The sequence below is a fragment of the Dioscorea cayenensis genome, chromosome 7, assembly GCF_009730915.1.
Source record: "Dioscorea cayenensis subsp. rotundata cultivar TDr96_F1 chromosome 7, TDr96_F1_v2_PseudoChromosome.rev07_lg8_w22 25.fasta, whole genome shotgun sequence".
NCBI lineage: Eukaryota > Viridiplantae > Streptophyta > Magnoliopsida > Dioscoreales > Dioscoreaceae > Dioscorea > Dioscorea cayenensis.
Genome location: NC_052477.1, coordinates 3,180,085 through 3,203,346, shown reverse-complemented (window position 1 = coordinate 3,203,346; position 23,262 = coordinate 3,180,085). Strand labels below are relative to the sequence as shown.

The following is a 23,262-nucleotide window of genomic DNA, read 5'->3' as shown; positions in this document are numbered from 1 at the left end:
ATCATACAAAAATCTAATTCTTAATAAGAAAAACAATATATGTTTGAAAGTTTTGGAAAATTGGGCTTAAACCATGTGTGTCTAAAATTGTGGGTTTTTAAAATTTTAAAGAGTAAAATGGCTCGGTGGTCCGAATTTTTATATTCAGACTTTGCTCGGATTTAAATCTAGACAACCAAATAATGTTCGAACCCAGCCTGCATTTGCAAAACTTAAGTCCAAATTCTTTTTATTCAGAATAAGATAGAACTGGGCCGATGGATCCGGACAGACTATTGCCACCCCCACCACTGGCAATGAATTTCCTATTATTGTTGCAAGTTTATTATGTTATTGAACTCCATTTGAGACTTATCTTTTAAATTTTAGGTTGCTGGCAGATGAAATAATGCAATTATTTTTTTTTTGGCAATTTTCCCTAAATCAGCATTCCAGAACAATAAATAAATTAATTAAATAAGGAATACGTCTACTCTACTCATGCACCATCATGTCATTATGAACACTATATTCCCATTAATTTTGTTCATCAACATCATAAAACAAAAATAAGAATGGCATTTATTCTTGCACTCCATTCTACATGATTAACATTCGCAAGGGATATGGTTTTGAGTATTTAAAAAAGCTATGGTGTTGTGCAAAATAGGATTGCCTCCGGCAGCCGTCCCTAGCAATGAATACTGCATGAGAATATATAATATATCATGAAAAAATTTATATGTTATGGAGATGGGGTGGCAACTGTTTTTTAGTTGTTAAATTTACCTATTTCACAAAAAAAATCAGTTGAAGTTAATTGACAATCTAAATTTTATAAAAAAATTCCATTGCTTTACAAGACTTCCCCTATTTAAAACGTAACTAAGTGGATTATATAATTTTAATGCTCAGTTGATTATGATTTATTGAAAATTGTACAACTACATCAAATTAAAAAATAAATTTGAAAAAAATTATTTAATGATACATAAAATTTTTAAAATAACAAATAAAAAAAATAAAGAGGAGCTCCATAAAAAAAACGGAGGGAGTATACATATATACATATGTAAATACAGCCGAAAGAGAAAAAATCCAAATAGATTTGATAGTCATATGAACAAAAATATACTATTAGTTTTAAGTTCTTTAGCCCCTACAGACCTAATTCTTAATAACAGAGTTCATTTCATTTGTAATCCATGAGTGGACATATTGTTTTATCTTCAAATATGTATATATAGGTATTATGTTTTACTTTTGGGTAAGGTATCAGTTGGCATCTTGCTTCTAATTTAGTTTCAATGTGATGAATCTAGTGTACCTGTCCATTTGTATGACTTCTGAAAATTTGGAGAAGGATTGATTGTAATAATGCAACAACAACAGGATTAGGGAATATTAAGTAGATCAATTAATTAAGAGTTAAGTGCTACAATGCCAACAGTCAACAAATTAGTGTATTATATATATATTTTTTTAATTCCTATTCCCTTCAAATTCATTATCACTTGCGTGCACTATTAGGTTTTATTTTTTGACTTGAACACCTAATGCAAACCAATGACATGAGTTTCCAAGTTTGATTTTGATGCAAAGATGCAAGTTCTATACTTATACTTTCCTTAGATAAACCAAGGCTAATCTAAAAATTGCAAGGCTCTTTTGGAATATCAAAGGTTGAAAATTTTCATAGCATACTTTAGATTCGGTTTATCTATTCCAACTCTTAGATTGAGTGATCATCAAATGAGTAAATTGCACATCTTTATTATTCTATTTTGTAACTTGTGAAGGAACAACATTACACAAATATTGAACTATATAACCATCAGATAAGAGCATCAATGTCCTAAAAACTTCAAGTTGAGTCATGAGAGAATTGTTGATTAGAAGTTGAAACTGAAGATCAGAGTTCAAATTTGGAAAAAAAAAAAAATTGCATGTCTGAATTCAAAAGTACATCATACAACAAGGACTTGAACAAGATGATGTAGATTTAGAAGTAGTTCCTGTACAAGAATCAAGGTTAATGCTAACTGCATCAGATGAATCATAGGCAACTCTTTTACATTGACAATCCTTGTACAGAAAAATCAGTTCATAAAAAAAATCACATGTCTAGAAACAAAATGTTTTTTTGCTTGGTGGATAAAAACACTTCTCCTTTATATTTATCATTGCAACCTACAAAATCACATGCCTAGTCTAAAGTCATAGGTTAGGTAACATAATGTGTACTTTAGTATATTAATGGCCCACTGGTAAGAGTAGCGAACATATTGTGTATTGGATTGTTACTGTTGTGTTGTGGCAAATGAAGTAATTTCAAGCAATTCAAATATTTTTGTTGCATATACTTATTTCAGATGAACAATAATCATACGGTTACATAGTTACTATAGAAATGAGATATGACGCATCCACAACCAAGTGTTTATAAATTCTGCTATTTGTTATAATATAATATAAGGATAAGTTGGTTATTAGGCAAAAGATGCTACCCTTTATTCTAGAAACTGCTAAATTTAGACGATCAGACGGTTGGGGATGATGTGCATCTTGGTTCTAGAATATTTACCACGACACCATGTCCATGGGATCATCACCCATTTTAAATTGGGTACTGAGAAATGTGAGTGATATATAAAAACTCAGCATCCAATGATGAGTCAGCAAGCAGAAAAATTCAGAAATCTATCCATCTCTTTCAAATTGTTGATCCTTAGTATGGATTATCCAAACAATATGCTCATGTTACTTATACGATATATAAATTATGATTTTAATTACATTTTTTTTTTAGCAGATCTCAATAAAAGGCAATAAATTCATTACCTTACACCTGTGAATATAGGAAAGTATAATTTGAAAAGTAAGAATACTATGATTCTGTGTCAATTTACATTTCTGTCAAACTTTGTCTATATGCACCTCAATAGATTTATATAGCATAAAATAAATAATCCAAGAAACTAAGGTTTTTACCTCTTCATTTAGTCCCTTCACATTTTCAACATGTCAATCACTGACTTGCATGTTGGACACATATTATATCTACATTGCAAGATACGAAAAACCAATAAACAATTGAAAACTTAGAAAACTTAGAGATCATGGAGGAATTCAAAAAGTTATTTAAGCTGAAGAAAAATGTAGAATTACTTTTTATACTTCATCTCCAGAAAACACTCTAAATGCATGTTGTGCCCACACTTCAAAATGGTAATCTCTCTCAATGAGTCAAACAGATACTGCAGTATATCTCCAGATATTAAGAAAGTTTTCAAACTCAAGTAGAAAAATAAGGCATCATAAACACAAACCTCATAGCAAATGGGGCAGTGGTGCCGCAATGAGTTCTCGACGCACAAATGCTTATCACGAAGCTCCACTGAATAACAGGCATCTGAGCATTTGACCATCAATACTTCAAAGGTCATTAAGAAAAATATCCGTACTACAAAATTTTTTTATTAGGAAGCAATTCATCATGGTTCATAAATTATTTTACCAATGTTTTCCTTTTTGTTTACCACTTCCACTAGTCAAAGACATTAGTCTTATCACAGAAGTTACCAAACTCGTTTTCCCCCTTTCACACAATATTTTGCTCTTGGTCATATTTTCTATATGTAGAAAATAATTAAAATATTATAATATTTTATTTTTTTATCATGAAAGGAGGCAGAGACCAACCTTAGAAGCGGTCCACATGCCACTTCATTATGGTGGATAATGCAGGCACCAATTGAGGAATGAGCAGGTGTGGTCCACATATAAATAAATGTGAGGCACATGGTCACCATTAGAAAGGCGGCCCTTTTACTATTTTATATCCCCCAATCCAAACTCTCATCATCCCCCCAATGGTTCCCATCACCACATCTTGTAGTAGTCTCTTTTAGTCAGCCAACCAAACATCATTAGCTATATCATGTGCCTCAACTGGTGGCTTGATCCTCTATCAAGTATCAACTCTACAAGAGTGAATTTGGGCACCACTTGATCGTGATTCAATATAGTCTTCACTTGATCATGTATTGATTAAATTTAACATTTAGAGGTGAGCTAATGACTGATAAGTAGTTCCTCTTTAGATGTACCACCATGAGATGGATTACAACAAGTAGACATCCACCCAGTATGACCTTGACATACCCAGTATGAGATCTTTCATGATTGTAAAAAATGTAGCCAATATAAATAAACTAATACCACATATCAAACTTGGAGAATGTAGTTCCGAAACAAAGATGTTAATAGTAGCAACTAGATTTCTCCTCTCAAGGCAACCATTTTCCAGTCACATTTCTCTTGCTAACACCTTCACATCACAATCTCATTCCTGTTATTATAACTGACCCCTGAATTCTCATTTTCTACAATTTGAAAATTTCGTAATTAAGTAGATTTTTATCATTTCATCCATTTTGCTTACTATAATATAATACAGTTTTTTAATCAACATAGATAATTATTCAAAGTCAAAAAACTGATGGAGAAAAATCTGCACATACCACACTTCTTGCAGTGGAAGAAATTCTCTCTGCCACCAAGCCTAACCAAATTTACAGAACCACAAATCAGTGTATCAAAAACATCATAAGAACTAAGCAGCAGAAGAAGAACAAAAAAAAAAGGAGGAAGAAGAAGAAGGAGGAATACAGAAACTCAATTCACCCACCTGCAGATACCACAGTCATCACAATGATATTGCTTTCTTTTCTCCACCTACAGAACAAATAACAAAACAACATCAGCTAGCCAAAATAAATAAACAAATAAAATTAAAAAAGAAAAGAAACATTCTCAATTTAGCAAAATGAAGCAACTCACATCATCATCATAGAATTTGCATATTCCACAGAAGTACTCCCCCATGTAAACCTCACAGTTTGTGCATACTTGTGCAACCTAAAACTCATACCAACCAAATTCAATCATCAACTAACCCTAATTAGAAACAAAAAGAAAAAGAAAAAGACAAACAAGAATCCAAAATACAATTACTCACAGGTTGTTCTGTGTCACACATCAGACAAATAACCTGCCAATTGAATACAAACACCCAAACCCATCAACATCTCAAATCACAATCAAAACAAACATTTAAACAAAAACCTAAAATAAAAAATCTCACCCTCTGGACATCCTGGCGGCGAAGTTCATGCCCATCCGACTAAACAAACAAAGATAAATCCAATCACAAACCACACCAATCAAATCCATCCATCTCATCACACACATACAGAATAAAATAAAATAAAATAATAAAAAATAAAAAACCGTGGATTCATTGTGGCAATGACGGCAATGAAAGATCTCGTTGCAACACGGCGCTCGGATCATGCACAACCGCCTATAATGCTTACACCTACAGATCAATCAATCAATCAAGAAGCTCAGAGCATTAAAGAAACAAAAAAACCATAGAAAACACAATGGATCAAGGGATCGAAAGAGAGAGGGATGAAGGGGGTGCATACCCATAGCTCATCTTGTCATAATCGAGGCCAGTTTGAGAGGAATCCATAGATGGAGGGGGAGAATGGCAGGTGAAGAAGCTCGAAGGTGAGCAGCCATGGCTCGTGCTTGGCTTCTCTATATAGAGAAAGAGAAAGAGAGAGAATGAGAAAAAGGATACGATATTATATTAGAGGGAGAGAGACAGAGACAGAGAGAGAGGTTGGTAGTTTAATGAAAAAAGGAGTTGGCAAATTCAAATGTCAGTAACCCACAAATCTCTTTCAGTTCTTTTTTGAAGGGCAGACTTGTGATTGGCCAAGAGAATAAACAATTTCCCAATACATACATGCATCAACAATGGACTTTGTGTTTAATAAAAACATAAAAAAATAACTATAGCCTACAAAATATATATTAAAAAAACCCTACAGTTTTTGACTTCTCTAATTAAGTTTTGCCTATCTCATCTAAACGATGATTGCACAAATAATGAGATTTTCCAGGGGCATATTTGTAAAAACATGAGCGAGATGTAATAAAGAAAAGCACACCTATCATAATCAATGAACAAAATGGAGAATATGAGCGTCAGTATGTCAGAAGGAAAGTAGAATACAAGCAACAAGAAGCAGTTAAATCCCCTGGTCAAGTTGGACATTTAAAAATATATTGCATCACTAATGCAATAATGGGTACTCTGAAAAGAGATAATCTTCTAGTTCTGATCTATTGAGAAATAAAAAAGAAAAAAAAAAGTCATTTTCAATTCCATTTATAAATAGTAATCTTATCAAATTAGCTTCCAAACTTTCTTAAGAGAAGAACACCAAAGAAGCAAAACTTTCCAAAATAGTAAATGTAGCTCCATACATGAACATGCAATTGAAGTCAGCATACCATCAGAAACATGGCCCAAATTCCAGGGAAGACTACAAGACAATTTAGGTATGGATTTCATGGAAGATACTTACCAAAAAAAAAAGGTGATAAGGTGGTGGTCTGAATAAGTAGTTTGTCGTTGATCCATGACAGCAGTCAATGCTGATTTATCATATGCTTTGTGCAACCTTTTCATACAAGTCATGTGGCCAGTTCCTTGTCATATTATTTGCTACAAAGCTTGCTATCTGTTGAACAACCAGAAAAAACAATGTGTCAAAGGTGATGAAGTTCGAATACAGAGAAATTCTACTTTGTATATAGTTACAATAGGAGAGTCATAATCTTTTTGTCTCTCTGGAAGTTAGGTGTGATTAGGAAAACATTACACACAGTATCGTACTATGTCCATTTCCTAATATTTCCTTTTGATTTAAGCATAAGTAAATGAGCATTCAAAATAGAAGTCTGAGTTCAAACTAAGAAGTTCAGTAAATAGTATCAACATCACAGGCTTCTACTTTGTATGCTCATATATACCAACATAAAAAAACAGTAGCATTTATAATTTTTCACTTGGCAATTCAGGTTTGTTGTACAATTAATTTTTATCATATTATATGCATGAAATTGTGCCAAGTAGATCTTAGGAATTAAAATACACACCTTAGACTTTAAGGCACGAAGTGTTCCATCGGTGTCAGTCACATTGTCCAGACAAGTTAGAGCAACTTTGAGAAGATCTGGGACACATGCTAGAACTTAGGGAGAGAGATTCCTAAGGGCATCATTTGTAACATCTGTTGAGCGAGGATTTAATGTAAGGAAAGTGAGCTTGCAGATCTCCCTAAGAGCAACAACATGCTGGCCAGCTCTCACTAAGCTGTGGACAAATAAAATCGCTTCCAGTTGTCTTAATACTATCTGATGTTCACCAATTTGATCCTTTTCCTGAAGACTGCAGATGAGGACTGAGAACCAAGGTTAGTAGAATAATTATTAAAGACAAACCACTGACACCAATGAAAATTGAAAGAATACATTATCTAATGCATATTGACAGCAGAACATCATAAATATCCACAATTTGAAATTATTAAATTACTAATTTGATTTATTAGCAAACAGGTAATATAAAAACCCTATCATTGACAATCAACTACATAGTTCCACTGAGAACATTAAGTCAAAACAGCGTACCACAGTGACATGTTCATCTTTGAGAAATTAGTATTAGAAACACAAATCTGGAACAAAATTCACTAAAAAAGATTAAACTGCTAAAGTAAAAAAAAAATCCATTGAATGACACTAGAAGAAAAAGAATTTGTAACAGATGGATTGTCACTAGTCTTATAGAGTTTTTTAATTTCTGTAACCTGTTCACAAGTTCAAGATCACATGGTAAAATTAAAAGAATCACACAGGTAGATCCATTTACTATATCGTAAAAAAGCTTCAACTTTGAAAGGACGAAATGGTTCAAAAAATCAAGTATATGAGAAGCAATCTACACCTAGGAATTGCCTGAAACCTAGATTACTAGCAATTTTCTTAGATAATGTTAACTTCAAGCAAACGAGTACAATACGACATGCCCTGCTGTCCTGACGAGAAAGCTGCCAAGATCATGGATCATCAACATTTAGAGAGAATATAATGTAGCAATTACGAATTCTAAGGAGAAAATAATGCATTTGTTTAATACAAACCTAACTTCAGAAGAATATTTGAATGTATCCAATATATCATTGCCAGAATGAATTAAACCAGCAGTTCGACTTTCACCATCTAATGTACCCCGCAACATAGCACAGATGGCCTCTGACAGACATTTATTGATTGTCTCTAATGCCATTGCAAAAGCTCCAATGCTCTTGTGAATTTCTATAGACTGCAAAGAGTCTGTATTCACCAAAAAAAAAAAACATGATGAGATTATTCATAGAATTTTCTCGTAATTAAACATAGCCTCAGCATCTTACAATAGATTCAGAAACACGAATTGAACAGTCCATGAGTTGAAATCTTAAAATAAAATTGAGATGCTGTAGAAATTTCAGTTGAACGCATAATTAGCCCCGCACAAGCCAAACATGCATTGAACCCATAACATTATGCATGCATGCGAGTGGTGACATTGATGAAGATATGAGCACTCCGAATGTAACACAGTCCATAAACATTAAATCATGAACTTCAAAATTTTCTAATAATATTAAAATTTCATATTACATAATCAAAGTATTTCCCATCCAACTTGTAATTTTTTAGTAAACCATCTTAACAGCCAGAGAAAACAGGATCGGCAATCTTAAAATAACCTAAAGCAACGTTAAGAATGCAACTCTAGATTCTAGAGCGACAATAAATAGGCTGAAATATAGGACGCAGATTCAGTATATGTGAGGGCATAAGGTGGTGCACATTTAAGTTTTTAGCCATTCCCTTATCTCTAATAGTATCATGATTCAATAATTGATATTCCATTACTTCACTGTCTAAAAAAGAAGCAATGCAAAGATCATTTTACTGGAACATCAAATATTATCCCTATCACATGCTTGATAATGCTGGTGAGTTGATATGTACTTGTAACTAAAATGTTTGTATAAGCAAAATCCTGAAATACACTAACAAAGCAATTTACCCTAAATCAAGCAATTTGATAGGGTTGCAAATGGATATTTTACAAATTCAGAACATCTCTCAACCCATTCAATATTGATTCACCAAAGGTAATAGAAGTCCAAAGTTCAATGTGAATAAAGTCATTTCTAACCCCAAAAAAGATATTTTCAGTATAAGCATAAGATCCAAAACCAAAAAGGTGAATAAATAAAAACAGCCAAATTAATTTAGCAAAAGTAACTTTCATCACCTGAAGAAATAAAAGTCAAACAAGAGTTTCTACACGCAATTGCCACATACAATGAAGTGACTAGATTCCTATTATTTCATCAATGCCCCATTGTACTTTTATCAGTAAGGAAGTTCAGATAATTCTTATCAGGAATGGTTGGCTATCTAGACTTTGATCATTTGAAATTGATGAACTAAGTGGTTTGCTAGAAAGTTCATAGTTACAGTTGCGTCAGTGAAAAAAAAAACCAATTAGCAGAAATAATTGCAGAACAAGATCAAAGAACATTAGCCTCAAAATGACTGAGCACTCACTTTATCATATAGCCCAGATTCTCGACACTTATGAGCAGCTTCAAGTACGATCTGCTGCTGAGTTTTCGAGTCCATGAAGTACTTTCTAAGAGCACCTTCTCCTGCACCTTGCGGGCCAAGCAACAGTAGTATACCACCATCACGTAACAAAATCTTCGTCAGAAGTTGCTTCATCATTAAATTCCGTTGTCTTTGTTGATTGGCATTACAAGTCCAATCCATGAAGACTCTCCACCACCCATGGCAGCAGCAGCTTGTGCATAATATTCTAGAGCAAGCTCAAGATTGCCATGTCGCAGATAGACTGAACCATATTGTCGTATTATGCTAGCTGTTTCAGCACAAGCATCCATTATTCCGATTTTTTGGCTAGCGCCAGCACCTTCAGAAAGAATGCCCTTGTCTGCTAAAACAGTTGCAATATGTACAGCATCGATATTGTATCCTTCATCGCCTATTTCCTTGGACAAATATAAGACTGCAGGAACTAACTGAATACTCAGAAGTAAAACATATGGATAAAACAAGGGATCTTTTCCATTTTGTGTAGTATGATGGCTCAAATCTGTTCAAGTAACCCTGATGATCATCGAGACTGTGGGTACCAAAACTTCAATTAGAACAAGAGAGGTGGCTCCACTAGAACTATCACGTACTGATGAAAGTTTGAACCACAAGAAATCTTCAATAGTATTGAAAAGCGTGGGTAGATCTTTGAGCAGCCGATCAATTTGACGCCGACAACCAGAAATTATAGCATAAAGCAGTAGCTTCTTCCTATCATAACCAGGCCGCCCAGCTCAATCACCCACTCGGCACTCGTAGCATTTTCTCTCTCTCATCCTCCCTCAAGGCCAGCCCTGAAGGCCAGGCTTACTAGAAAATTCATCAATCAACCAAAGCAATTGTCATTATACAAACTCTTGATGAGATCTAAAGAACACAGAAGATAAAAGAGCAACAACACGAAAAAATAAATGGGAAAAGTCTTGTCCATTCAGTTTCTACACCCCTAAAAGTTCATGCCCTACGGCTACAAACTTTCAAATGGACCTCACTGGCAGGAGAAAATGCATCAAATGCAAACCAAAACCCAAGCTATGTGACCTCAACAACTCTACAATTCATTTCAGGAAAAAAAAAAAAACAATGACAATGCCATTAGTGATAACCACACAAAAAAAAAAAACAACCTTAATTTCAAAAGACTTGAGATCCCGTGCAAGCTGCTCCGCACTCAATCCTTCCCGAGCAAGCAGCATGTCAAACCAACCACCCAAAATCAGCACAAACACCAAACCAAGGCAATGACCATCAGCACTAATTCAACTCAAAACAGCAAGATCAGAAGAATTTCTCATATAATAGTGCCTGGTGGCCACGACAGACTTGGTTGGAGCCTTGGATAGTAGGGTTTTGGTTTTGAGCTTCTTCGATAGCACCTCCAACTGATCCAGATTTCTCTGAAACCCCAAGAAAAGATTCAAAATCAAAGTAGATTGAGAAAGGTACAAAGGGGACGAGAGAAACGAAGGATTGAGACCTGAAGAGTGGGGAACTGCGCGGACGGAGCGGCCTGCTCAAGGAGCTTGGAGGAGGTGTGGAGAAGGTCGGTCCAGCCGGCCATGTCGGCGTCGCCGGCCATTGATGAAGAGGATGGTACTGCTCTAGGGTTTATGGAAACCCTAGTTTTCAGGGTTTCAATTCGAATGATCTCTCTCCGAACGGGAGGGAAAGAGTGACCCAAGCTACTCAGAATTTTTTTTTTTTTTTACTTTTTTATTACTTTTTTATTTTTATGCCTTTTTACTTTTTAAACCCTGTAAATAATAAAATTACTTTCCACCCCTTCATCAGAATCATCATTCCTCAAAATTATTTGTTGCCCCTCTGATTATATTTTACTAACTATTGTAAGAGAGTGAGGAACATACTGTAATGAGTGTTTAATTTTAAATTGAGGATAAAATGATTTTTTTTAGTCTTTTATTTATATAAATTTGTTTAATTTGAATATTTATATCAAGGATTTTAATTAAAAAGCAAGTGAAACTAGTAAACTACTAAGGGCCCCCGTTTGGGGGATAGGATAGGATATGATATGGACGGATATGATATGAGGACTAGTAGGAAAGGATATGGGCATAATAAGCTCATATCCTATCATATGTTTGATGCGCACCGGATAAACCATTAGATAACATTTTGTTATCCTATTTTATATTTGAAGTGGACCGGATAATGACATGATATGATATGAATGATATGTAAATAGACAAAATTACTATAGTAAAATATATTTTTTTTAAAATAGATTTTTTTGAATTTTTTTTTCTTTAATGATTTACTTATCGATATACTTTAAATTTTTAAAAAATAAATAATTTATAAATAATGTCCACAAATATATAGATTGCAATATCACTAACTTGCAAAAATTATAGTTAATACCTATTTCATTGGAGAAAATCATACACAAAGTCATCAATATGATATAAAGCTAGAGTAATAAATTCATTAATGGAAAATAAATAAATCACATCAAAATCAATTTTAAAAAAAATCATCAGACTAGAGAAACTAAGATAAGACATGATTAAAAAAATATATTCACATGAAAAATAATCTGCTCAAGCATGAAGATTGACGGAGAAACATTTTAACCACTCTAAATGCGTAAAATCTTACTTAAAATAATGAAATTAGTGTTCTATCTAGTTGTTGACAAGCTTCTTTTCCCAAGCATTTTGTTTAAAAGATTAAAAAAAAATACAATGGAACCATAGATAAGGGAAACAAACCAAATAATATGGCAAAAAGGTAAATTTATTTTTTTATCATATCCTACTTGTATCTATTCTAACTCCCCCATAGGATTCATTATCATGTCTCCGGTATGATAAAGTGGGCCAATAGGATAAGACTATCATATCCTATTGGCACACCAAACAAAAGACAGCAGTAAGGATATGATTGTCTATCATATCCTATTGTTCTTATCATGTCCACCAAACGGACCCTAATAAATTTTTGATTATATAAAAAAATTTAATTGTTAATATATATTATTTGAAAAGCGATGTTATTTTTACCAAATATATTTCCCGAATAAGTTTCTGAATAACATGGATGTCCTATTCAAATCATCATCCACGTCATTTTTTTTATATAAATTTCAAATTTAAATCTTAAAAATCCTTGAATTCTTAAAATTAAAAAAAAATATAAAACCATATATAAAATCTTAAATTCAAATACTACAAAATCTTATACCCAAAAATCTAAAAACTTAAACCATAAATAATATTTGAATTTAGGATTTAGATAATAAAGAGAAATTCATTAAAAAAAAAAGAGAGAAAGAATGACGTGTATGCTAATTTGACATCCACATCGGGAAACCTATCTGGAAAATTTATTTGGTAAAAATATTATTACTAGGAATAAATGATGCAGATAATAATAGTAGCACTTGAGCACATGCCCCAAAACCTCCTCCACACATAAACAGTCTAATACCTTATTTAGTCTTTTTATTATTATAGTTAATCTGTCCCTTTAGTCACCTTATTATAATTTGTCCGGTGTTAGTCCCTGATTTTCACATTTGAAAAATATTTGTACCTCCCTCAAACGACTGTCTCTTTTTTCCCGTCTAAAGCGCCGATATTAACCTTGTATTAATATTTAGGTATTGGATTTGGGATATTTGTTTATTCCTAAGAGAATTGTTTGACTTTATTTCGTCAAACTCTACATCAAGCAGATGGAGAGTTTTGGAAATTGGTTAAATTATATAATTATAAAATAGCTCTTTAAAGAATTCTTTTTAATTTTTGTCACTAATTTTTGAAAATCATACTGTTAACCCAAGTACGTGAGTTTAATGGCAAGATAATACATAAAAAGGCATTAAAATTGCCTAGAAATTTTGAAGACAATTTATAGAGAGTTTGAAGCTAAATGAGGCACCCTACTTTATCAACTCCACCTGTTGTTGTTCTACTAGGTCATATGCATGGATCTTAATGTGGTTCACATGTTCCTCATGGATCTCCTCCATCTCTCTACCCGCTGATGGATATCCTAATGCGGTGCCTGGGAGATATGCTAATTTGCATAGAATTCTTGAGCATTTTACATTCCAATCTTGGCTTCTAAGAAGGAATTGATAAAGAATGCATAGTTGAAAGTTGTCACTTTCATTCTTTGTGTCTTGGCATCCTTTGTTGTGGTGTATTTATACATCACTCGTGTGTTGGGTCATGACGAGAGCTATGAAAATAGTGACTAAGTGCTCACTAATTGCTGCAATGATTCTGATGTTTATGTTGGGTTATACTTATGTTATTATTTAATGTCATATCAATAGCAATGCATGAAGCAATGCAAAATGCTTCAAGGGATACCGGAGAAAATAGTAGTGCAAGAAGCAAGGAAGTGAAGAAATTTTTTTTAAAAATGGTTGGTGTTATTGTTGTAATGCAGCATATCCCTGATATATTTGTAATAAAATGTTTATGATAAAATTGTTTTTTATATTATTCTGATAATGTTCATGTTGGTTTTGTAATATCCAGGGTTGACACTTTGACCGTGTGGACTTGGACTGCTGTTTTTTTTTGTTTAGGTGGTGGAGCCCACCATTGGCATTTTCTCTTCCCCATGCCTCTGCCGCAGCTTTCCCGTGACCCTGTTTGGCTTCCCGTGAGTGTCGAGTCTTGTCAAGCAGCGTTGGTGGAGCTCTTAAGGGAGAGCAGCCTCTTCTCCTTGCTCTTCTCCTTTTCCTTGGGAGCTTGCTTCTCTTTGGCTGAAGGCTAGAGCTTGGGCTTGGAGGAGATTCCTTTCACTGGCTAGATTTGAGGTAGGTTGCTTGCTCTTGTGTCTTGTTGATCTTGACCTCTTGGATGTTGTAGTTAGTTGGTTAGCTTCTTGTGGTATTCCTCCTGAAGATGTATATAAGCACTTTTATATTTAAACCCAAAGCCTGCGTTCATGTTGTAAGTGGGTAGATTTTCTACACATTCATGCTTGTTCCTGTGGCTTTATTGTGTGTTATAAGTGATCATGAGAGCTTAAACACTTTCTTTAATCCTTGGGTTTAATCATCTTGTTAGTGCTATGCTCACATGTGTTTTTGCATGAGAGTGTGTGATCCTGGTGATTTGGTTGGGTTGGAAGCATGGTTGATGTGTTGAAATTGTCTTTTGGCACTTGTAGAAAATTTATGCTTTTGTTTACACTTAGTGGTGCTGGTATTTCCTGCAGCTTTGTTGGATGATATTGATTAGAATTGTGTTAACTTAACCTTAATGATGTTTTCATTTTCTCTTTGGTGGTAGTCAAGCTGGTCAACATGTGAGTTGGTTGCATAAGACCTTGACTTTTAATATTTAATGCTTTAAAACCTTCTAGAATTTAATTACTTTTTCATAGATCATTTTGGCATTAGCTTAACATCTAGACGTGGCCATTTCAAACACCCCTGTAGGCATGCTTCTGTAGTTTTATTTGCTTAATGTTTACCACTATAGTTCTGTAAATTCGTGAGACTTCCAGAATCATGGTTGCCATGTTTTTGTTCATCTTATACCTGTGTGAGTGTATATTTATAGTTAGATTTATACTTTCAGTTATATTCTGTTAGTTGGTATCCTAATTGCCATCCTTGAACCTTGCGTACCAGGTTATTATTTTTTTTATACACATAGGTATTTTGTTTGTGCTTGACTTATTCCTGCCATGTTTGTAAATTCTTCCTCCGGGGCCCTAGTTGTAATAGGCCCGGCCCAAGACTTAATTCTAAGTAAAGCTTTTGTTGGTTAGATTTTGGTAGCAAGCCCTAGTTCGCGGGACTTGGTGAACCCGATTCTGTAGTTCGGAGCCAGGTAGGCTCTCGCACCCGCAAATTCCGTATTTCTGATAATTATTATATATTTAAGTTATTTCTCTATTTTTATAATTTTATTTAATTATTTATTTATTTTCTTGTCATTTATTTATTTATTGTTTTTATTTATTTAATCGTTCTATTTATTCAGTATTTTCTCTGTCTGTATTTCATATTTCTGCGGGTTTTTAGTTCATCTCCATTCCTGGCTCGCCCAGCTAGGAGGAGTAAGTCCTAGCCATGTGCACATGTGTTCTGTAGTAGCGCTACCCCCGACTGCGGTCGAAGATCCAGCTTCGGCTGTTGATATTCTGTTCTGTTCTGTCCCGACTTCACAGTCGATGATCCAACCTCGTGCTGTCAATTTCTGTTATTAGCCAGGGAGATGTACATGACTGAATCTGCGTGTTTTCCGTAGTTTTGGATTATTTCTGTATTCTGTGTTTTCTGTATTCTGTATGAAGTATGATATAGTATTCTGCAATATCTGCTTTATCTGTTGTTTCTGCGACCCTACTGGGCCCTTGTGGCTCATACACTCTGTGAACTCTGTTCTCGCAGGAGAAGATCAAGTCTAGGATCGGGGGGTGTCTGGGAGTGTATTTTCCGCTGTTATCAGTATCTCTGTAGTACACTTTTCTGTGAGTGTAAGGCTTGTATTCTGACAGTATTTATGTATTGAGAACTATTGGGTTCATCTTTGTGTTATGTAGGGCTGCTAAGGCCCGTACTTGTAATATTTCAGTTTCTAGTATCCTATTTGTGCTTCTGTATTACTATTTATATTCTGCTTGTTAGGGTTGACTCTGACCAGGTCAAATCTGAGGCCTGGCACCCAGTGGGACCCTGTCCCAGTGGATGCGGCCGATCTGTCTGCGGGCCCGGCAGTGGGGCTGGGGCGTGACAGGTTTAATACCATATTTAGGACCTCTATTATAGCCAATCTGTCCTTTTAGTCCCTCTATTATAATTTGTCCGGTGTCAATCCCACTATTTTCACATTTAACAAATACATGTCCCTTCCTCAGACGCTCTTTCAAACATGTGTAACTTCCAATTTACATCTCCAAATACAATGAAATTTTGACAACATGAAGTTAAGACAAATATGAATAATTTTCTTATTTGAGACTCTAACCAGCTATTCAGTCTCAAGAATTGAGAAAGTCCTACAAAACCTAAAAATCATTCATGGAAAAGAAACCTGAGATTGGTTTTTTAAAGATCGTAACTTGATAATTAGAAATCCAACAAATCTAAAATTTTTTAGGTATCTACTTAAGACCATAAGCTACAACTTTCATATTCTACTTTTCACCAAATTTTACCTATATGCCACCCCACACTGAACCAAAGTATTTGCTAGTACAAGAGCATCTTTATCCTTACAACATTATAAGTCTATATGCAGAAATTCTTGCCTTAAATATCTTCTAAAAGAAAACTCTTAAGAATATTCTCTAATTTTATAAAACAAAGAAAATTGAAATTAAATGCTACCACAAACTAAAAATAAGATGAAGGTGCAGATTCACATATCCCTTGGTTGTGACCGCAGGGACGTAATGGACTCTCTTAGGTAACACTACAGTCCTATATATCTAGTCAAAAGACAATGATGCTAACGGTATTTATGATTCTAAGATAACTTTCCCATATGTTTACAACCTAGCCATTAGTTGCATGCACTCTACAAGTTTGTGTTATTCTGATTAATGCTAGGCACAACGCTTGTTGAATTTTTCTCATGGAGTGCTGACAAACTTAAAATTATAGGAGATGAAAAAACATTTTTAATCCAAGAAGACACATGGTCACCACAAACAGGGACGGAACCAAGATTTATTGATAGGGGGCTGAAGGCAAAATGTAGAAAAAATTTCATTCATCGTAACAGTAGTGTATATTTGGTCTTTCTTTCCTTTTTCCTTTTCATAGACTCATAGTTACAAGTATGCTTGGTGTGCATTTATGGTGTTTCCTCCATTCTAGCAAGTCATTAAAATATTGACAATTGTGTATAACTTAAAACCCAAAATTTGAATGCACTCCTCATTGTCTCTCCCTAACAAAAATACCACTACTATTGAAGCCTGAAGGCATGAAGTATTGCATTGTTGCTTGAGGTGGAAGAGGATGGAGTAGTCCTGCCGCTCGATCTTATTAAGATCTAGGAGCACATCAGCGATACGATTGAGCTTCTCAGCCCGGTTCTCAACACAGAAGGAGCCAGCACCGGAGAGGGAGTAGTGACGAGCGGTGGAGAGGAGGGGGAGAAGGGAGTGGGAGGGAATTTTAATGTTCGCGAGGGGCATTTTGGGCTTTTGAAGAGTGAGGTTTTGAGGGGTTTTAGGGCTTTTATTCCGCTGATAAGCAATGATGCATTTTTTCAATTTAATCCTCAAAATAATTGAAATTATATTTAACAAATATACAAGCTATAATATACAAGTTATTTACAAATATTTTGAGGGTGAATATGTAAATTACAAACTCAGATACTTTTCTAAATTAATAACTTTAGAAGGGTATATATGAAAAAAAAAGGCAGAAACCGCATCATCTTCACAAATACAATGCATTTGTTTTTTTTCAGGCGCCTTTTGTAACCCCAGAAACAGTTTGTTGTCCTATCTGCGGCCTGTCATTGCTCATTTTCACGATTTTCTTCACCAATTTTGTTCTTTTTTCAGGAATAGATCGTGGGCGGTGGTCTGTGGAACTTGGAGATTAATTTCATGGGGATTTTGATGGGATGAGTTCTCGTTGATTTCTTCAGTTGATGCTGGTTTCTCTATTGGCATTAGGGTTTTGGAATCCGGTTTCTTTTGAAGCTTTTTGCAGAATTGGTATTTGGTTTCATGTGACTGATAGATTTGGTGAGTTCTCTTTTGCCTTAGGCTAGAAATGAAGGGGCTGGAGGGGCTAGAAAGGATGAGGGGCCACTGGTTTGACCGGCCAAGAGATCTCCGGAGCTAAAGGGGGGCTGAAGCCCCGCTAGCCTTCCTTGGTTCCGTCCCTAAACACAAAAATATAATAGTCATAATATAAAAGCAGACAAAATGACAATCTTAAATGAGTTTTATTTTTGTTTAATTTAATTACTCTAATATGTGTTCCCTCACTTGTGTTGATAAACATTAGAAAAATATATTCACATTAAAAAATATAGAATGGAGATTTGAATGAAAAAGAAGTAGAATAACACTACAAAAGTTTACAGAAGATCCATCAGCAATTATTTAAGATATTAGAGATTTTTTGGAAACGAATAAATAAGGATTGGAAGAGGAATTTTGAATGACATTGCAAGTCTATTTTTTAAAAATTATTTTATAGCTTATTTTTAATAATAATTAATAAAGATAAAAGACCTATTAGTATCATATTAGTTATACATCTTCCTTTGTTTTTCTCCAACGTCTCAATTAATTAGTTTTTTCACAGAAATAATAAATAATTTTTTAAAGTAGTTTAACTTGAAATTTCACTTCATGGTTAAAAAATAATAAATAACACACTCATATAAAAAGGATACAAATAAAGTTTCAACATACAAAATGAATGAAAATCATTCAAGCATAATATTTGTATTTCATAAAATCACAACATATTCATTGTGAAAATGTTGCTTTTCATCAACAAAATAATTTAATGAATATCCAATAAATTTATTACACAATTTTTTTAGAATGTTTAATTGCTCATATATTTCTTTTGTTCATAAATGCTATTAGTGTGATATTTAAGTTAAAAAGAGAATATTCTAAATATATATAATTACTAATAAAAATTAAAATTAGATGCATTATTATTAAATATGAAATTTAGGCAAAGATAAATAGAAAGAGTGCATGATGATATAAAGATATCAATGACTTCCATTAGTTAAAAAAAAAAAAAGATAATTAATGATGATTAGAAATTATTGTAACATATGTTATTTTGAAAATAATAAAATATTTTTTCTTCAAGAACTCCATTTTTCACATTAATATATAGAGAAAAAAAAATTACTTATGTAAATCTATGAAAATCAATAATTACCAATATGCTCTTTTGAAAATAATATTTGTTTATATGCCCTTAAAAAGTTTTAGTATTTTTATTTTTTTTTTGAATTGAGGTATACAAGCAAATATAATTTGTAGAGAGGTATATTAGTAATTTTTCTTTTTATCAAATATTAAAGCAAAAATTCCATGTATATAAAATCAATGCCCTCATGGGTTTGTTAGAAATATAAACTAGCTTTAATTTATTAAATTTTTTTATTTGAGCTCTTGAAACAATTACATTGCCTGATTCAGTTAGGCAAGTAATTATGTTGGGTAAAAATGTTTATGAAATCCGGGACATCCAATTGTTTAGGAAATTCGTATATATATATATATATATATATATAAAGTCATGTTCTTCCTTATCTTTTATTAATAAATTATAATTTATCATCTTATTCAAACAAAAAAAAAAATCCTCCAATAAATTGTTTCTATGTTGTTTTTTTTAAATTTTAATTTTTAGTTTTTTTCTATGCATCAAGCATGCTATATTGTGTTCCTATAATATCCTTTATGGATTTATTTTTGGAGAATTAAAAACAGAAAGTAATAGTAGGTCTCATCAAAGTTTTCAATTCTCTTAAATTATTAAATCCCTAAAATATTGTGATTTTTAAATTTTTATTTTTTTAATTTAAATTAAATTAAAATTATAAAATCTTCTTACATTTTGTACATGAGGTTGGCACTGGTGCTAAAAAGTATTTTTAGCATTTTATTAAATATATTAAGAGCACATGATTAAATAGGAAAAAAATTCAAAAAAATAAGAATTAAAAAGTCAAAAAAATTATAAGATCATAAGGAAAATATACAAAGAGTTTTTAAAAATTTTATTAAAAAAAGGAAAGTGCCCTCAGCCAACTTAGTTGCTGACTTAATAATAATAATAATAATAATAATAATAATAATAATAATAATAATAATAATTCCATATGCTAGCATTAAAGTAATGATTTCTTGGTTGGTATATGCCCTTTATTTATTTATTTTTTTTTAAGTTTATTTTTAGATAATAAAGTTTATATAAAATCTTATATATTAAAATGCACACCTGCTTATTATTTTGTATAGTTGTTTTATTGGAAGATGTATTTGAAGCAAGAGCTTCAATAATAATTGGTTGTATTCATAAGAATATAAGGTAAAAATTAAAGGGAAAAAACGACATTCATATCAATTAGTACTCAGGCCCTTATGAGGGCACTTCATGCATGCGCGGACTATATAGGCAAGTACCCATGCATGTGCGGACTATATAGGCCGCAACCGAGGCATTCGCTTATCCTGCCTTAGTTTAGAGAGCTCATTTAAGCTTCACTCCTCTTAAAAAAAAATGAATTACATATTAAGTACTTAAAGAAAGAAATCAAGGTAATAAAAAAAAAAATCTAAATATGGCAAAGCATCAATGTGATTGATATATTGTTAATTTTAGATTTGTTATTGGTTCAGCTTGTTGTTTATTTTTTTATGTAGTATATATTTTTAAATAATTTAAATGATAAATAATTTTTATTTTTTTTAGTGTTACATATACTACAAAACCAAAACAATAATATGCATAACTTTTCAAGGGTGTAGTAGGTATATGTATATATATATATATATAATGGATCATTCAAGATAGTAACACTTTCCATGTATAAGTGGATATACGTTAGAGATAAATAACAAAACAATTCTTGTATATACATGTATACAATGACATTTAACTATTATTAAGATTTAAAAGATTATTAACATCAAAACAACAATTTTTTTGTCAAGAGAAAAAAAAAAAACAAAAATAGCACAATCCAGCAACATCCTAAGAAAATACAACCAATACACACTGTAACATTCCAAACTTAGATGCATATATATGTACATATATATAAATTCTCCATTAACCTCTCCTTTTCATTACTCTCATCATCTCCTCTTCTTCTCTCTTTTCTATTGTGTGTGTGTGTGTTATTAGTTAATGATATTTCATGGGTTGTGGAGGATCAAAGGAGGAGGTGGAGAATGGAAAGACAACAGTGGCCATAAAAGAGTTGGAGAAAAAAAGAAGCAGATCTTCTCAAACTTCAACCAAAGTTTGTGAGATTGATGTAAAAGAGATTGATGAGAAAAGAGCTTCAAATGAGTCCATGGATCAGTACTTCTCTCCAATAAGAGATGATGTCTTCAAAGCTCATGAAGAAGATGATCATGAGAAGGTGAACAAGCTATGAGAGAACTAGTTTTGTTTTTTGTTTTTTGTTTTTTGTTATTGTTGCTACTATTATTGTTATTGTTATTCTTGTTATTGTGACTCTTGATTTTATGATGATAAAATTTAAGATATATTTATGGTTTTAATATTAATTGAGGTTTAGTTAAAAGAAAATTATTTGTAAAAAAAAAAAAGGAGACTTTAAGGGGATATTTGAAAAAAAACCACTCCTAAAATTTCTTCTCAATTTTTAATGAGGGTTCTATTTTGTTATATTATGAAATTCCTGTCCAATAACAAAAATGTCACAAAAAGATGATGAGAAAATGAATAACAAAACCAAATTCCATGTATACCCTTTAAAATTAGGTTTGTTTCATGAATTATATAAATATTTATTTTTATAATGATAAAAATAGGATTTTATATAAATTCCTAAACAATGTTATTTTTATTTAGATGTCTATAAAACTAGCTTAATTTTTTTATAGGTATCCATGCAAAAATACCTGACTTAATTAATCATCATAACAAATGTTTAAAAAACAAGATTAGTTTTTTTCCAAAGATACATATTTAAAAATATTAACTCAAAAACCATTAGAAATTTTCAGGAGCATATATGCAAAATTTTTTGGGCATTTAACAGGTAATATTATATTTTAATATTGTACATGAGACAGTAAAAATAAATTATATTATAAAGAGTATACATGCATGGTGTTTGTTTTTAATGAGAGGCATATGTATGAATAAGTGGATTTTTAGGAGTATACTAGCTAGTAAAAAAATCCACATGCTTTTCTTCAATTTATAATGATAACCATTCTTCATTTTTAGAGTCCCACCCAACATAAATTACTTGCTTAATGGAATTTGGCAACTTGCTTGTTTGAAGAGCTCAAATATATAGTTTAATAAATTAAAGCTAGCTGTATATATTTCTAATAAATTATGAGGCCGCTCTGTTTGGAGAAATAAGGTATTTTATTATTTAAAAAATAACATATGCTACAATAATATCTTATTATTATTATTATTATTATTATTATTATTATTATTATTATTATTATTGTTATTGTTTTTTCTTCTTCTTGTTGTTGTTATTATTGCTACTACTACTACATAAATATATTCAAGATTGGAGTTGGCTATATTAATTCATAGAATATAGATAAATAACCTAATTTATATTTTCTAAAATTAAAGTGTTTTTACATAATATGAAGATAATTTAAAGCATATTGAAAATAATTTTATGCATGCAAGGCAATACATTTGTGTTAAGTAAATTTACAATAAAATGGAATCTAAGGGCAAAAATGGAAAAATGAAGCACATTATCTTACAACTGTCTTAAAAGCTAAAACCATATTACACGCGCGCACACACAATTCAAAGTTGGTTGATCTATCTCAAATCTTATAAAATTGAGTAAATCTTTTGATTTATAAAACAAAAGGTATACAGAAAGAGTCTAGAATCACAAACAATAGAAGCAAAATTCCAATTCTAACCAACTCATGACTTTTTCGGTTGGTTACTATTTATTCGTAATGAACAACTTGTAGTTATCAGATAAATCAGGATTCAGGGATCATGGG

The 23,262-nt window shown here is 32.3% G+C and overlaps 2 protein-coding genes and 1 long non-coding RNA gene across 7 annotated transcripts; 1 reads left to right on the top strand and 2 right to left on the bottom strand.

Moving 5' to 3' along the window:
- Positions 1–540: 540 nt before the first annotated feature.
- LOC120265446 (E3 ubiquitin-protein ligase MIEL1-like) lies at positions 541–10,776 on the bottom strand. 3 transcript variants are annotated; one of them, XM_039273359.1, is made up of 16 exons: positions 10,701–10,776; positions 9,508–10,383; positions 8,043–8,235; positions 6,997–7,288; positions 6,423–6,578; positions 5,472–5,586; positions 5,272–5,359; positions 5,126–5,164; positions 5,000–5,032; positions 4,822–4,899; positions 4,670–4,716; positions 4,503–4,543; positions 3,309–3,391; positions 3,148–3,236; positions 2,971–3,039; positions 541–683 (listed from the first exon to the last, which is right to left on the bottom strand). In XM_039273359.1, exons 6-15 carry the CDS (start codon positions 5,516–5,518, stop codon positions 2,988–2,990), a joined length of 597 nt encoding a protein of 198 aa, XP_039129293.1. In that variant the 5' UTR covers positions 5,519–5,586; positions 6,423–6,578; positions 6,997–7,288; positions 8,043–8,235; positions 9,508–10,383; positions 10,701–10,776; the 3' UTR covers positions 541–683; positions 2,971–2,987. The 3 variants fall into 3 exon arrangements, with proteins under 3 accessions (XP_039129293.1, XP_039129292.1, XP_039129290.1); XM_039273358.1 differs by lacking the exon at positions 541–683 and adding an exon at positions 1,857–1,994; XM_039273356.1 differs by lacking the exon at positions 541–683 and having other exon boundaries at positions 1,857–3,039.
- LOC120265447 (nuclear pore complex protein NUP93A-like) lies at positions 10,511–11,242 on the bottom strand. Of its 2 annotated transcripts, XM_039273360.1 has the most exons (3): positions 11,051–11,242; positions 10,879–10,970; positions 10,511–10,767 (listed from the first exon to the last, which is right to left on the bottom strand). In XM_039273360.1, the coding sequence occupies exons 1-3, from the start codon at positions 11,150–11,152 to the stop codon at positions 10,632–10,634; spliced, it is 330 nt and encodes a 109-aa protein (XP_039129294.1). In that variant the 5' UTR covers positions 11,153–11,242; the 3' UTR covers positions 10,511–10,631. The 2 variants fall into 2 exon arrangements, with proteins under 2 accessions (XP_039129294.1, XP_039129295.1); XM_039273361.1 differs by lacking the exon at positions 10,511–10,767 and having other exon boundaries at positions 10,806–10,970.
- Positions 11,243–14,219: 2,977 nt separating this feature from the next.
- Positions 14,220–16,166, top strand: LOC120265692. Of its 2 annotated transcripts, none has more exons than XR_005537721.1 (3): positions 14,220–14,371; positions 15,334–15,395; positions 15,959–16,166. It is a non-coding gene; the product is annotated as an uncharacterized LOC120265692 (long non-coding RNA). The 2 variants fall into 2 exon arrangements; XR_005537722.1 differs by having other exon boundaries at positions 15,590–16,166.
- The last annotated feature ends 7,096 nt before the right edge of the window (positions 16,167–23,262 follow it).

Bases quoted from the DNA above. Each gene is read 5' to 3' on its own strand.
- LOC120265446 (XM_039273359.1), bottom strand. From the start codon at position 5,518: ATGGATTCCTCTCAAACTGGCCTCGATTATGACAAGATGAGCTATGG. The intron at 5,165-5,271 runs GTTTTTTATTTT...TTGTTTGTTTAG, and splicing joins ATTGCCACAATGAATCCACG to TCGGATGGGCATGAACTTCG. The intron at 3,237-3,308 runs GTTTGTGTTTAT...GATATACTGCAG, and splicing joins ACTGCCCCATTTGCTATGAG to TATCTGTTTGACTCATTGAG.
- LOC120265447 (XM_039273360.1), bottom strand. From the start codon at position 11,152: ATGGCCGGCGACGCCGACATGGCCGGCTGGACCGACCTTCTCCACACC. The intron at 10,971-11,050 runs GTCTCAATCCTT...TTGGGGTTTCAG, and splicing joins CGCAGTTCCCCACTCTTCAG to AGAAATCTGGATCAGTTGGA. The intron at 10,768-10,878 runs GCACTATTATAT...TTGGTTTGACAT, and splicing joins AAGTCTGTCGTGGCCACCAG to GCTGCTTGCTCGGGAAGGAT.